The 14385-nt window shown below is 41.4% G+C and overlaps 1 protein-coding gene across 1 annotated transcript in view; it reads left to right on the plus strand.

The window, feature by feature from the left end:
* Window positions 1-4425: 4425 nt before the first annotated feature.
* Window positions 4426-14385, plus strand: part of SDK1 (sidekick cell adhesion molecule 1) — a 418839-nt gene continuing 408879 nt past the window's right edge. The window contains exons 1-2 of the mRNA XM_061473901.1: window positions 4426-4573; window positions 5068-6466. Coding sequence (XP_061329885.1) covers window positions 6007-6466 — 460 coding nt within the window. The 5' untranslated portion in view covers window positions 4426-4573; window positions 5068-6006. The remainder of the gene's footprint in view (window positions 4574-5067; window positions 6467-14385) is intronic.

Genomic DNA, 14385 nt, shown 5'->3' on the forward strand with positions numbered 1-14385 from the left:
CTTAAAATAAGATCTCTCTCTACATTGTAGCCAAACTAGTGTGGAGTAGAATTATTACAGCCCCTGTAGTCTTCCTCTGGGAGGCTCTAAGAATGTTTTCAAACGTTTACATTTCAAAAACGCAGAACCTGTTGCCTTGATCTTTTATGTTACTTCACTAACTCTACTCCGTAAAACACAGCAGGGCAAGACGGCTAGGTCATTGAGAACGTCTTCTGATAGCTGAATAGGAAAGCCTATTGTTACATCGGTGTAACACAGAAGATGGGATAATTCAGAAACTACACCAGCCCCTTCTCCTGACTGTACAGACACTGTCCATATCAGCTTAGCAGTATCGAACAGAAACACAGCTGTACTATCAGGATAGCTCCCGGACTCAAAAAAGCCATGAAGCATACATTTGGATCTATTCACTCTGCCCTCAACTTTTACCACTGTGCCTTAGAACTGCACCTCCTCTGTTCCCGCACTCCTAAGCACAATCATATTGAGCAGGAAGCGAAAGAATGTAACTGTGAGCTTGCTAGCATTTCTGAATTTAAAATCAGACCTAAGAGGTATACAAATCTATTTTTTTTTTAATGTAAATTCAAACTACATGGAGAAAACAAAATTCTGTCATTCTGCTTGGTTTGAGGCTTCATAAATTGACACCGTATTAAGTTATTTAAACCGGAGTTATTCTTGTGCTTGCAACAGTGTTCACTGCAGAAGATGCTTCCAGAAGTATGGTGAAGTCATTGTTTAATGTCACCCCTGAGACTTCCAGCTATGTAATGTGATATTTTTTTCCTTCTCTTCTAGTGTTCATTATTGACGTAGAAGTATATTTACACCACAGAAGCAAAGCAGCTGGTTAGTGACCCTTGGGAATATACCCTTGCTAAGGGAGATTTTAGCCCCATCCCAAGAGTTTACTGCATTCAGGTTGACTCAGTAAGGTGAAAAACAACCCCATTTGAAGTTGCTCGCTACTCACATACTCATCTTTTTCTAAAGCGCTGTCCCTCTTGGGAGAAAAGGGAAGGCAATATAAAAGTCTGCTGGGACAACCCCACAGTAGTCAATGCAATCACTTGCTTGGTTTTGCACTGTGAATCTTTGAGTGAAGGAAAATGGAAGTGCAGGAACAAACCATCAAATGGTGTTTTCAGGGTACCTACAAGATCTATACCTTCTGTAGTAAACACTTCTATCCAAGAAAATAGAAATATGAATTGTTCTACATTACTTTCAATGAGATCTTACTAGAATATTAATTTTCCGGTTGCAACGGTATAATTTCATTTTGCCTGTTAACAGCGTTCATAGCTTTCTCCATATAGCTTTCCAAGTTTTTGATAAGGGTTTTTCCTTACCAGTTACATTTTTCAAGTAGAGTAAGCCATCATCCAAGGAAGTGCACTAGTGGAAAATACCACATAATACAATATTAATCATATATATGTCAAAGAATGAATGCGGATAATTACTTGGCTTACAGGACTCAAGTAGGCAAGCAAACCATAGCAATTACGTGGCTGAAAAACCTTATTTGGTGTAATCTACAACCCAGTTGAGTAGTACTCATCAGTGACTGCAAGAACCAGACACTGCATCAGGAAATACAGTAGGTCAAAACAACCTGCTGCATCTCTCAAAAAACCATATAAAAATATTTGTATGAGAGACTGCTCTCTCAAGGAGAAAGGTCCCTTAGTTTTCTAGCTCCAAATACTAGAAAGAGTCAATAAACTATACCCTAGAAGATATAAAGTCTTGTAAAAGGAAACTAAGAATTAAGGGTGTACAACAGTGGCAAGATTTTCCTCTGGAAGTAGTTCTATGATTCCATTTTCTTGGCTAGAAAGCTGACTTCCATTAAGCGGCCAGTCTTAAGTAGCGGAGCTTTCTATGCCTTTCTCTTTTGGCTCACTGTCTTGCCACTTATGTAAATAAAATGTTCCACCATTCTGTATTAATTATACAAAAGTCAGCAGCCCTTAGAAGATTTACCATATTCACACCTCACTGCAGAACATAACAGTCATTGGGAAAAAACCTCTTTTACCTCTTCTCCATCTTTAAATTAAACTAATTACACTGCTGCTTCTTTTCTTTTACTTACTTTCAGAGTCCCTGAAAATCCAAGCCCTTCTTTTCTTTTTTTCAGTCTTTATGAGCATCAAATTTGCTGTTTCTGCGTTTCAGTCTTCCATATGCATGTTTAATGGTTTAGTTTCTCATTCGTTACATGCATATAGGCAAATATAGAAGCAGGTACACAACAAAGGTAGTAAAATAATCAAATGCTTTCACTAATCCAAATAGCAAGGCTTGAGGCAATCTTTTTTTCTGGTTTGAACACTATTAAGTACAGTTATTCCAACCAAGGCAAATAAAAAAACCACTACAAAACCAACCACAAGTTTTGTCCTCCCTGACATGTCAAAGTGACGTGGTTATTGCTAAAAATAAGGAAAAAAACTGAAAAGACTTCACCCAAGATGTAGAGTCGGCAATGACAAAACACATTACCACGTTAAAGGAATTTTTAAACACCATGGCCTAAACGATGAAAATAGGTTAGCTTCCCATTCTTAACACTTGCATGTTGAATAGATTTAAAGTGCTACAAGGCAAATGTATTAATTCCAAGAGGAAACAAGCTTTCACTAAAATTCATCCAGGTAATAGAAATCAGTATTTCTTTTTGGTAGCGTCTTTGTTTTTAAGCTTAACAGCTTGACAATGACTCTTTTTGAGACAGTAACAACATAACCACCGCAAACTGCTCACAAGGAAGCAGCGAGTGCTCTCCTTAGAGATCAAACTGATTTTGATTGAAATCTTCAGCTAAAATTTCCATCACCAGCTCTATGCTCCTTTGTTAATGGTACTTTAAAAAGAAAGCAGCCCCCAAACACAATTAAGTACTTTCCATTTCCAGTTAAATCAGTCCCACCCACATTACTAGTTAAATCAAAAAAGTTTCTTCATGCTGCAGTAAATTAACGACTATTCATGGCGCAAAGGGAGTGACAACCGGACTGTTACTTCCTTGAGGTCAGTTCTCAACACAGCTGAAAACAATCCGGGTTCACTCTGCATTGTTCTCAAAACGGACATATTGAAGGGAAAATCATAAGCACTGGGGCCTGATATCTGTAGATAATTATTCATGTGGTCAACACACAAAAAAAGGAAAGCATGGTGTGAGAGATAGAACAGAAACGCTGTTCGCACCCTATTGAGCACAGGGGAGAGACGGCTGTTGAAGTACAGCTCGTATCTTTTAGTTACCAGGAAAAGGTGTCAGGAGAAGAATTTAAGTACAGCAACTCGTTGAGCACAGGCACAACGAGGTTTAACACACAGGGAACACGGAAGGGGAGAAAATGGATGTCATAAACCTTAATAACAGGCACCAGTGGAGATGAGGAGGTGGCAGGCAAGATTTACCTGTGAGATGCAAAGGGAGGGTCAAGGGGAAAGATTATCAGTAGTTGGCTGAGTGTGATGGCTGGATAGAAAAGAGGGGGAACTGTGGAGCATGTGTCATACACACGAGATGGACATTATCACAGAACTAGTAACTGCTGTTCACCTGCACTGGGGTGGTGTGAAAACTGAAGATACTGCAACTCTTTTATGCTAAAGACTAATAAAAGCAGGATGTAAAAGACTTCTTGAATACCACACTTCGGTGAGAAACCCGTAATGCCAACGCTTGACAACACAAAAAAAAATGACCTTGCAGTTGATGGGGTAATTTACCGCCTTTGCCTGCACGGCTCTATCATAAGAGACAGCTTGTCAGAAAGGAAAAGAAGGCGCAAAAGCTGGTTGCCAATCTTCGACTCAAACACTCCCTGAATGAAACCAAACCGAGCTCTGAAACTTCGCCGCGCTGCCAACCTCGCGGGCTGAATGAGACACCACACAAAGGGCAGGAAGGGGGGGGGGGTAATTTGCACCTCCGGGCTCGCTGGCTTCATCACATACCTGCTGCTTTCCTCGCTGGCTCACAAAATAAAGCACAGCCGCCAGGAACAGCGCCGGCTCAAGGCAGCCGCACCCCGGCCGTGCCCCCTGCCAGCCGCAGCCGGCAGACCGGGATTCGAACCCGCGGCACCGGCGCCGGAGACGACAGCGCGGCACAGGCCTAGCGGGGGCGCCGCGAGCGCGGGGACGCGGGAAAGCGTCTTGCCGGGCTGGCGCGCACGCGCGCGGGCCGTTGGCGAGCGGCGGGAACGCGGTGGCGGCGGCGACGTCCCTCCCGCCTTGCGCGGGTCCGGCGCGCGCGCCCCCTTTCCCCCTTTCCCGCCCCCCCCCTTCTCTTTCCCCTGCCGGCCAATCAGCGGCCTGGCCTTGTGAGGCGGGCGGGGCGGCGGCGGCGGGCAGGTCCCGCTGAGGGGAGTGAGGCGGGGGGGAATATGTCTGTGGGGAGCCGGAGGTAAAGCGGTACCGAAACACTTTCCCCCTTCTCCCGCCCAGTCCCCAGTGTTCCACACACGTTCCCCCATGCCCATAGCTCCCTCCACTGCTCCGCGGAGGATGTTTCCCCGCACAGACACGGCCCCGTTGAGGTGTAGGTCAGGGGAAGGTGGGGTGAGAAGAGAGGGGGCTGTGGTGAGGGAGCCGGCGCTGAGGGGGAGCCGGCGGCGGGGCGGAGGCAGGCGGCCGTGTGGGGGTGTTGTGAGGTGCGAGCGCTGCCAGGAGAGGGTTAAACCGCGCTGGTGCTGCAGGAGACGAGAAAAGTTGAGGCTGCGTTTGGGGGCGGGGGAGAGCAGACGCGAACTGTGTTCTATCAACTTCGCGCTTAGGTGCTTTGTTTTTAACGTGCGTTTACCCTGGGTGCACTTCTTTTACAGTTACTCCTTTCTTTTTAAATAAGGGGGGGGGGGGATTCTCCCACGAAACTTTTCCCTTTTCGGAAGGCGGGACTGGAACAATACCCGATGCATTGTTTAAATGTAAAACCTCCAGCGCCTTTTTCATTTATTTATTTATATTTTTTTTTTTTTCGGTAGGGTTTTATTGCCGCCGCTGTTGTGATAGCGCTTTCCCCTCTTGTGTTTACAGCTTCTGTGAGGGAGAGACGCTGAGAGGAAGAACCGGGATTCCTAGGCTGCATAAACAAGGAGAACAGGAGTCCATCTAAGCAAAGCTGGAAGGATTTCACCTTGTTGCTGTTTGTTTAGGGAGATTATCCCTCCGCCCCCCCCCCCCGCCCCGGACACTCTCCAGCTGAGCATTTGTTTCGTTGCTGCCTCCACAGCCGGCCAGAAAAACAGCGCTTTACATGTTAGAGGTGATTTTTTATCGTGGTGTGCCTGCAAGAGAGACATCGGCACCAGTGTTCGAGGGGGAGGAGGGAGATGCGATCGGCTGAGGTTTTCCCTACCTCCGGCTGAACGTGAGAGTTCAAGTGACATCGCCGCTGGCCTGTGGCGGACTGACTGCCCAGCGAGCCGGAATCACAGCCACAGCTGCTGGGTTTACCTGCCCGAGGACCCTTCAGACCCTCCTGTTGACGACAGAGATTTGTATCCAAAGGAAAATCGGATTAATATAAACTATGCAGAGCTTTGCGGGGATATCTGGAGACTACCCTGTCTGCATGGCTAATCTTGAAATTGTCTGAAATAAATCCTTAGTGCAAGGAATAACAAGATACTTTCAATTAGTTGGTGGGTTTTGTTGTTTTTTTTTTTGCCCCTCAACCCTTTTTTTCTTTTCCTGCCACGAGAATTTTAACGCTTCTACCGGGAAGGTTTCCACAGGAGAATGGGACACATGCTGGAAAACTCACCACGCTTCATAAGAATCACGCGGGGAGCAGTTTCCATCATCGCTGCGGTATGAAAGGTACTCTTTGGATTGTCTGCTGGTGGCTGAGATGGATCAGTCTCTCTGTTTCTGTTAGCGATGTGCTGAAGGATCTGGATTTACTGAAATACTGACGCCCATAAACTTACTCGCTTTCTGTGGAAGGCATTGGATGTGACAGCGCGGGGAAACATGTGTTTCACATTTCTGACTGGTTGTTTTGGTGCAATCAATATCTCCACCAGAAACATTGACTTAGGTGGCGATTATCATACCGGGAGGCACGGGGAGTGCTGCTTTCGGGCTGCATGCGGAGTGAGCACAAATCAAAGAGTCCGCCGCTCCTGTGAAGTGGGGGGATCGGCTCCCCCCAGGCTGCGGGGCAAAGACAGGGGGGAATGTACCCACCCCACCGCGGACAGCCCGGCCTCGAGGTACGGAATGAGCAATGACCAAAGTGCTGTCAGGAGTGGCAGGCAGTCGGATCGGATGGGGAGCAGTGAGGCAAGAACCGTGGGTCGCGAAATTACTGCCCGGAGGAATAGCAGGCGAGGCGGAATGATGATAAAGTTAAACTTCTGTTTCATCTTCTGTCGGGGATGGTGGGCGTTTCTGTTGCTTCAGCTCCACATGTTGCAAGCACTGGCACAAGGTAGGGCTAGAGACGTTTTTGTTTATAGAAATGCCGCATCTGCCTTCTCAGAGGAAGGGAATCTCGCTCGGGTGCAGAGAAACCCTTTTACTTTATCCTTGTCAGAGGTAAACTGCAGAATTTGCACTGAGCTGATTTCATCCAGCAATGGTCGTTTCTTACACACAATCGTTTCTTTATGGAACACGGATTTGCAAACTGTACCTATGTGTTTCTCTCCCTTTCTTGTCCTATCCTTCCCCTATTCCAGCCTTCCACTGAGACTCAAAAGCCCTACCAGAACCAAACCTGCTTTTTATTATTTGCTTAAATATGCCCGTACATTTCTGTCCTTTTAGGCAGCAAAGGAGTTAACTGCTGGTGTGTGTGTGTGTTTAAAAACACTGTGCACTGAGATAAGTTATTAGGGGAAGGGGAGTCATAAATCCGCCAACTAGAAGTAAATCAGGCATGTAAAAGGAATTCTTTAAACATATGAATACTATTCTATGTGAACCTTGGTTCCAGCATTGTTCGCTTCTTTTGGATTGCCAAGTAACATTTACCCGAGACAAAAACTGCAATTGATTCGTATCTGAGCATTTCCACATCACAGATCCTTGCAGTCAAATGAGTCACTTGTAAAGGAAGGGTCAGAGTCGACCAATAGACTTTAAATATCAAGTGCCAGTCACTTTGCATGTAAATTGCCTTCTCAAAAAATTGCCAAATGTAGTTTAATTCTTAATAATCCTTTGACAGAGTAAACAATAAATGGCAGGCAGAAGCATTACAGTTGGCTGCGCCAAATAACATGCTGAACAAACGCAGCTTTCACTTTCTTTGCTGGGTTGAGTTTTATTGCTGTGTGCATTGTCTGACTGAAGTGGTGTGTGTTGGACAATGCAGAACTGTATCTTGTGGGACGAGGCGTTAGTTATTAGAAGCGGAAGTTAATACTCTATAAAGGGGAATGGTCTTTGTGTTTTAGTTCTTTGTTTTCAAGTATGTCAGAGGGAACAACGGTGCATTCAGTTTTAATAGCTGGATGGGCTTGTGTGTTGAGGAAGAGGGGTTTTAAGCCAAGTCTGCTGTAGATTGCTTGCTCAGGGTTTACTACTGCATCCTCGGAAAGTTTGGAGCCGCAGGTTACAGAAGAGTTTTAATCTAGTGTTTAATAATGGACTCCACCCTCATAAACCTTTCTCAGTGCTTTGTTTATGCTGTCATTGCTACTCCCAAACTACTTATGCTGAGGCCTGCAAGCCCTAACAGGGCATTGTTATTCTGAAGCAAGACATACCTGAAATGATTCTCTCTGCAGATTAAAATTTACCTTCTTTCCTTTTGGTACTTGTTACTGATAGATGACAACGTGGTGCTTCGTTTTGGAGCACAGATGCTCATGGTTCTTGCTGTTTATGTTAAAAATGCAAAAAAAAAAAATCATATAAGGCAGTTTAAGGTGCTAGTGATTCAGGAATCAGTTTAGATGTCATGTAAACCAGTTTGGTGTGGCTTAGTAGTAAACCAGCTGTATTAATGGATTAAAAAGTGAGTTGAAACTTTAGCACATACTATAGAAAAATGTTTCAATAGCATATTTTGGATTACTAAGTATTTGTAGTAGTATCAGTTTTAGGTAATGCATATCTCGAGGGGTTCTGTAGTGTTTACAAAGTATCCTAAAGTCCTATTACCAAGTTAGTTTGACACATCAGTATTTAAGAGGGAGAGGGGGAGCAAAGTGAGAAATACTATTTCTGAGAAACTTTGGTGCAGATGAAGGCATGGCGTTTAGAGGACAATTATATAATGCAGAAACAAAATACCTTTTTTATATAATCCAAAAAGCCTACATTACAGTTAGTACTTTAAAAATTCTTTGATACGTAAACCAGTGTGGAGGTCTTAAGGCAGAGAGCTTCTACTGGGTTTTCACAAAATTTGTATTCATTCATAACTTACTGTTCTTTCTGCACTCTGAATTCTAATGGATCCTAATACATTCATCATTTTTATACAAAGATTTACTTTAGAGAGAAAATGACAATTTTCATACAAGTCCTTCACCAAAATGGAAGTTTTGCTGCAGCCACAGAAAGTTTTTAATGGAACGATGTGGTCATATGCATGAGAGAATTACATGACTCCAATCTTTTTGTCTGATAAAAAAAAAATGAGCATTCTAAATATATGGGCCATGGCTGTTTTGAATGAATCATAATCCTATGCTATAACCAGCTAATGTTTCTGTAATAACTACTTCAGCATTAAAGAAATAAATACTTTGGGCATACTGAAATACAGGTTCTTAGTTCAGAGGAAACAGACTAGATAAAGCTGTTGAGATTAAGTGTTCATACTGTAAGATGAACAGAAGAAAAGGTTTTCTACAGCAACAGGTTGGTTGAGTATTCTCCAATACCTGAATGATCATCCTGGTAAAAGCAGATCTGAGGCAAATTGTAGATAAAACCACTTGTAAATTCATTTTGTACTTAGCTCTCCAGCTTCTCTGTCTTCCGGTAGTTGTGTTACATAATTACATATAATGATTTATTTGATTTCTTTTTCCTTTTCAAAGTGAATTTAATTATTTCAGAGCATACAGAGGTTTGTTGTACTGCGTATTAAAGCATTCTCTTCAAACCTTAGTATTGTCAGTGCAGACCTCATTGTGTGAATGATTTTCTGGGTGGAAGAAATATACAGATGACAAATGTTGTGGCCTGTCCCATGAGCGCAGCCAAGGATGGTTCTCCTGCTTCTGTAATGGCTGCAGACCTGCAGAGATGCCTGTTCAGACTGTGTGTATCTCACCATTACACTGGCCTGTCTGTGAATGGAAGCTTGTCAGAAAAATTAACCTGTAAGAGCCTGAAAACTGTTGCACATTTCTTTGTTTACTCAGTTCTTTCTTTATGCCCGCCAGTCTCTACCATGGCGCCTCTTTTCTTGGCAGTTTTGTTAAATTTGAGTATTAGGTGCTAGTTAGCCTCAAGTCATTGTGTGTCATCAAATAGTGATGAGATGCTAATTGATAATCACTATAATTATCAAATTAGAATTTGCAAGGTGATGGTAGAAGTGAATCATTTCCACGCAGTAACTGACTGCTGTACTTGGAACATTTTCCTGCAGTGACGTCTAGCTCAGGGGTCTAGCGTGCCTGGGCATAGTCCTGTTGAATCCATGGAGGTCGTTGTAGGATTGGAATTTATTAGTTATGTATGAGATTAACAAACACTGATGCCTGCTGAGGTACAAAATGTTTACTAAAATACTAGAATATTTGTGTGGAAATAGAAAAATTCTGCTTATTTAAATAGGTTGGAAGTTGCTAGAGGCTACTCTACATGCATCTTAATGGCTTTAAGTATCTTCCCAACATCTTCCTTTTGTGGAAGAGTGAAAGAATACTTAAAAAATATACTCCCTGGGATTGATGGCTGTTGTTCAGAATGATTTCGGAATAGATAAAAGCAGTGCAAAGCTTTAAGCTTTTCCTGCAGGAGATGGGTATCTTTAAATATTAAGAAAGTGAAGCCTGTCTGATTTTTCTTAGTTTTACAGCAATGGAAGTATAATCTTTTTTATGCTCCTTGATCAAATCTGTAATTCAGAATTCTACGTGCACCCGAATGTGCATTTAAGGTGATACTGATACCTATTATACTTTGACAGAAGCCATGACATGGTAGATAGAAGAAAATGTTCCTGGGGCCCAACTTTTTTAATTCAAATATTTGATCCGGTGTAATTTCTGAATATGCTAAGTATAGGAAGTGTTTTCAAGCAAATTTCAAACTGCATCAGATGCAGAGATGGTAAGCAACTTGCCTATATAGTTGTTGGAAGAACAGAAATGGTTAAATATGAGGGCAGTGCTTAATGGAGAGTGAAGAGTGTTCTGACTTAAGTATAGAATGATGCATTTCTAATTACAAAAAGATTCTGTTACTGGTTATTGGAAACTCATTAATTTGTATTGGATTTACCTCTTGTATCTCCTTTCTTTAGATGAACGTTTTAAGTATGTGCTAGTTTTTAAGCAGGTGAATTCTTTGTGTATATTATTATAATAATTGAAAAATTGATCTGGAGGAGTAGATGAAAGCCTTGTCTAAATAGAAATGGGGTGGAGAGAGTTGGCCGTTTCTGTGGCCATAGCATGTGATTTCTGACTCTCTGCTGTGGTCAATCTAGGTTTGGTTTATATGCTTACATTCTTCTGAAAATGGCTTATTCTCAAGACTTTTCAAAGCAAGTTCAGAAAGATGCATATATATCTCTAGTAACATTTTAGGTACAGGGTTTCTTGAGAGTGCAGTGTAATAGTACTTATTAGAGGTGAAGGAAGAGCGTATGTAGTAAGTCTTTATCAGTACTGTTTGCATGCATTACCAGAAGATGCTTAGCCTAGGACTGACCTGGAGAGAGAGGTTGTGGCAGTTACACTGTGTGCCTTTCACATACGAAGAATGGAAGGGAATCTGTGTCTGTGACTCGTAGTCCTTGAAAGGTTGTTCTGAAAGGTTCTGTCATCTCTGTGTATAGTCATACGTTTTGAACAACAAAGTATTGGTTAATATTTTAAAGATTGTTTGCTGATTAAACAAACCGTAGAAATTTTAATAAACAAATAAAGTGAATTAGTAGGAAGCTGCCATGTGAAGGGCTTGGGCTTTTGTATGTCTCAGAGGGGTTTTTTGGTTGTTTTATTCTTACCAGCACACACATACAAGTCTTGAACACACTCTGGATTCAAACAGAAGATTTTAATGCATTTAGTGACTTTGATGCTGCTTTACCTGAACATCCCATTCCGAATGGCCTGGTTATTTGGTTCACTTGGACCTTTCTGCTGTAATGAATCTATGGGCAGACGAGAGGCAATTAGATTCCTCATAGAGCAAAGTCTTGTTCATGTAGGGTTCACTGCAGAACAAGACATTTCTTACTCCCTCTTCAAAGGTACAGACAGAATATGTGTTGAAATAGTCTCAAATGAACAAATTGACAATTTGTCAGTCCTTCCAAAATTGTGTTTTCTTGCAGATATAAACTAGAGTAATTTTTATCAGATTTCTGGAGAGATCAGAAAATGCCAGAACTAAGGTAGCATGTGCATCTTTAATCTGAATTCTTTCTGTTTGTGCACTATGATTAAGTTTAAATTGATACATACTGGTTTACTGTCTACATTAGTCAGACCTAAGGCTGAATACTGCTCACTGATCAGTTTTTCAGTATTTTGTTTTCTGGTCAGTGGCTCCGCCTTTTATCTACTTCAAATCTTTCAAATTCAGCACAGGAAGACTTTGTATGGACTAAAGGAAGATCTGTTTGCAGCTATAGCATGGCATTGGATTAGACTACTTTAGTCTGAACTAGCTTAAACTGGGGTCACACAAAGCATCAGGGACAATGCAGAAGAGGCTATGGGAATGGATGGCCAAGGGGCGTGACCCTAGCAGCCATCACTGAGATCGGTTTAAATTGTCAGAGACTTTCCATACTCAGACAAAACACAGGGGAATGTACACTGCCTGACTTCTGAAAAACACCTGGAGGCCGCTGTGCCTGGGCAGAAAATAGAAAGGTTACTGCCTTTAAAGGGGTGGTTTAAAGACTTAACTTTGGATTTCTTCTCTGAAAGACCTTTTCAGTGAGCTTCTTCCTCTGTGAGATGAAGTTTTTCTAAAGAAAGTCTTCCTAACCTGCACTTGTAAGGGAAGTGCCAAACTTAGGTAATAGGAATATTCCTTTTAATCCCTGTATATATCAATTCCCTGGGATATTATGGGAATAATGTATTTTCCTTAAGAAAAGAAACTTCGTAACTTAAGTTGCAAAGTCCACAGGTATTACTTTTTAACATTTGTATCTAATACACGTGTTCAGCAGGTAAAAATGGGGGTGTGAGCTCCAGCAACTCTGAAAAAAGGAAGTCTGTTAACACCACTTTATGCAAAACGTGGAAGTGGGTTGTACAGTCTTATGTCACCCCATCCAGATAACTTCCGAAGTGTCACTTTTGATAAACAATAAAGCATTTTTGGTTTTTAAGCAGACAACTTGAATCTTTAATCCTGTTTCTCAATATTTCCATGCTCTGTTGCAGTAGCCTGAAGAGAAGGTTGATTCTGATAGATAAATCACTGTCCCCTAGGTCTCTTTAAACCACTTTATGGTCATTCGAGTCATAAGCCGTATATTTTTCTAATAAACTCCTAGGTCTAACAAGTTATCTAAAAAATAATTTGTTGGGTATAGCCCTCTTGGACTAGAAAGTAATGATACATAGCTCCAGTACATGTTGCCAAAATGGTCCTACATTGATTCCAGGCTGAAATTGAAGTTTGCAGCTCATTACACACAGAATCAGATGATCTGGTAGACACAGCTTTCACCCTCAGATTCATATTTGTCTACCTTGTTATATTTATTAGCCAAGAATGTTGTGGCTTTGATATGTGGTTTTGGCATTAAATTCATAGGAAATCTACTCAGTAGTTTTGCTGCCTTTTAGGGGAAGGTACCAAGAAAATGATGGAACTATAATGCAAATATTTCAGATGTTTAGACAGTTAGAAAAAACACGTTTTGTTGTACTGGTACTATATGTTCACCTAACATTTGTGTTAAATACAGACTCAGTACAACACTTATTGCTATCTTCCTTGCACATTGGGGAATGTCCCTTGTTCTTATCTGTGAAGAAGTGCAAAGGACATTCATGACTAAATACTTCTGAAATAACTAAGTGGTATGCAGTGATTGGCAAAGAAATATATGGTGCTATGCTGTACTTGCAGTTCAAAGATAATACATTTATCCTAACATGGAACACAGGGCAAGTGACACAGTGGTGTAGTATTGAAGGGTGGGAGGAGGTTAAGGGGAATTCTCTGTCAGTATTTCTGAATGTGTGGACTGATTAGTGTAATTTTAAGACTTTCTGAATCTGTGCATGTAAAGGTACAACTATTCTTGCAGATTGTTCAGGACTTTTCTTCAGTTTCAAGAGATTGGACAAATCAGATCCTACCCTATTGTGCTAATGTAACATTCGCAAAATAGCACCCTGTTGCTTTCTTCCCTGCTGTCCCTATTGTTTAGAAACAATTTGTCCATGAATAAATATGTCCTTTAAAGTCTTCAAGCACCCTTTCTATGCTGCCTAAAGAAACTTATACAGTAGCTCAGCTGATAATGCACTGAAAATACCATTGTCCCGTAATGAAGACTGTCTTTTTGTTTGCATGTATGCCCATCTGCATGTCTCGCTGTGTCCCCTATTTGCTTTATTTATTTATCCCAAGCTGATAAAGCCTCTATCACAATGTGTTTCTGGTTACTGCTCCTACATGCTATTGTAATACAGCTAATACCTACTGCTAGTAAATGACTGAAGTGATAGTGTAAAACTGCTTCTACGTGGGAAATGTAGAAAAGATTCCTTAGTTATCCTCTAACTGGGAGCAGAATAGCTTTTCTAGGACACTTGTATTATCTGAAGCAGGGCTTTTATTATGCTAGAGGACCTTGTTCACTACAGATAATCAGAAAGATTGTTTAATAGTAGATTATCCTAGGCATTGTTTTCCAGAAATGTCAGATAAGACTAAGGGGCAAGGGATCAGGAACTGTTACTCCTGTGTTTTACCTTTTGCTATTTTTATTGCCTCGAAGAAGTTAGTTTTGTTTTTGAAGAGAGAGTAACTGAAGTTACTTTTTAAAATAATTTTAATATGTGTCACTTCAAACACCAGATTTAAGGTGAACCCTGTCAACTAATTTCCCATTTCCTTTTAGATCTTATTTTTTTACAAACATAATTGTTACTTCTTTATTCTGAGCAACATCAGACACATCTTAAATGGAGGAAAAATATTTGGATTATTCTTTGCTTCCTGCTATGGCATTTACAACCA

Source organism: Pezoporus flaviventris, unplaced genomic scaffold (assembly GCF_033815535.1).
Source record: "Pezoporus flaviventris isolate CSIRO_AGI_PZ_B2104156 unplaced genomic scaffold, CSIRO_AGI_Pfla_v1 ptg000078l, whole genome shotgun sequence".
Taxonomy (NCBI): Eukaryota; Metazoa; Chordata; class Aves; order Psittaciformes; family Psittacidae; genus Pezoporus; species Pezoporus flaviventris.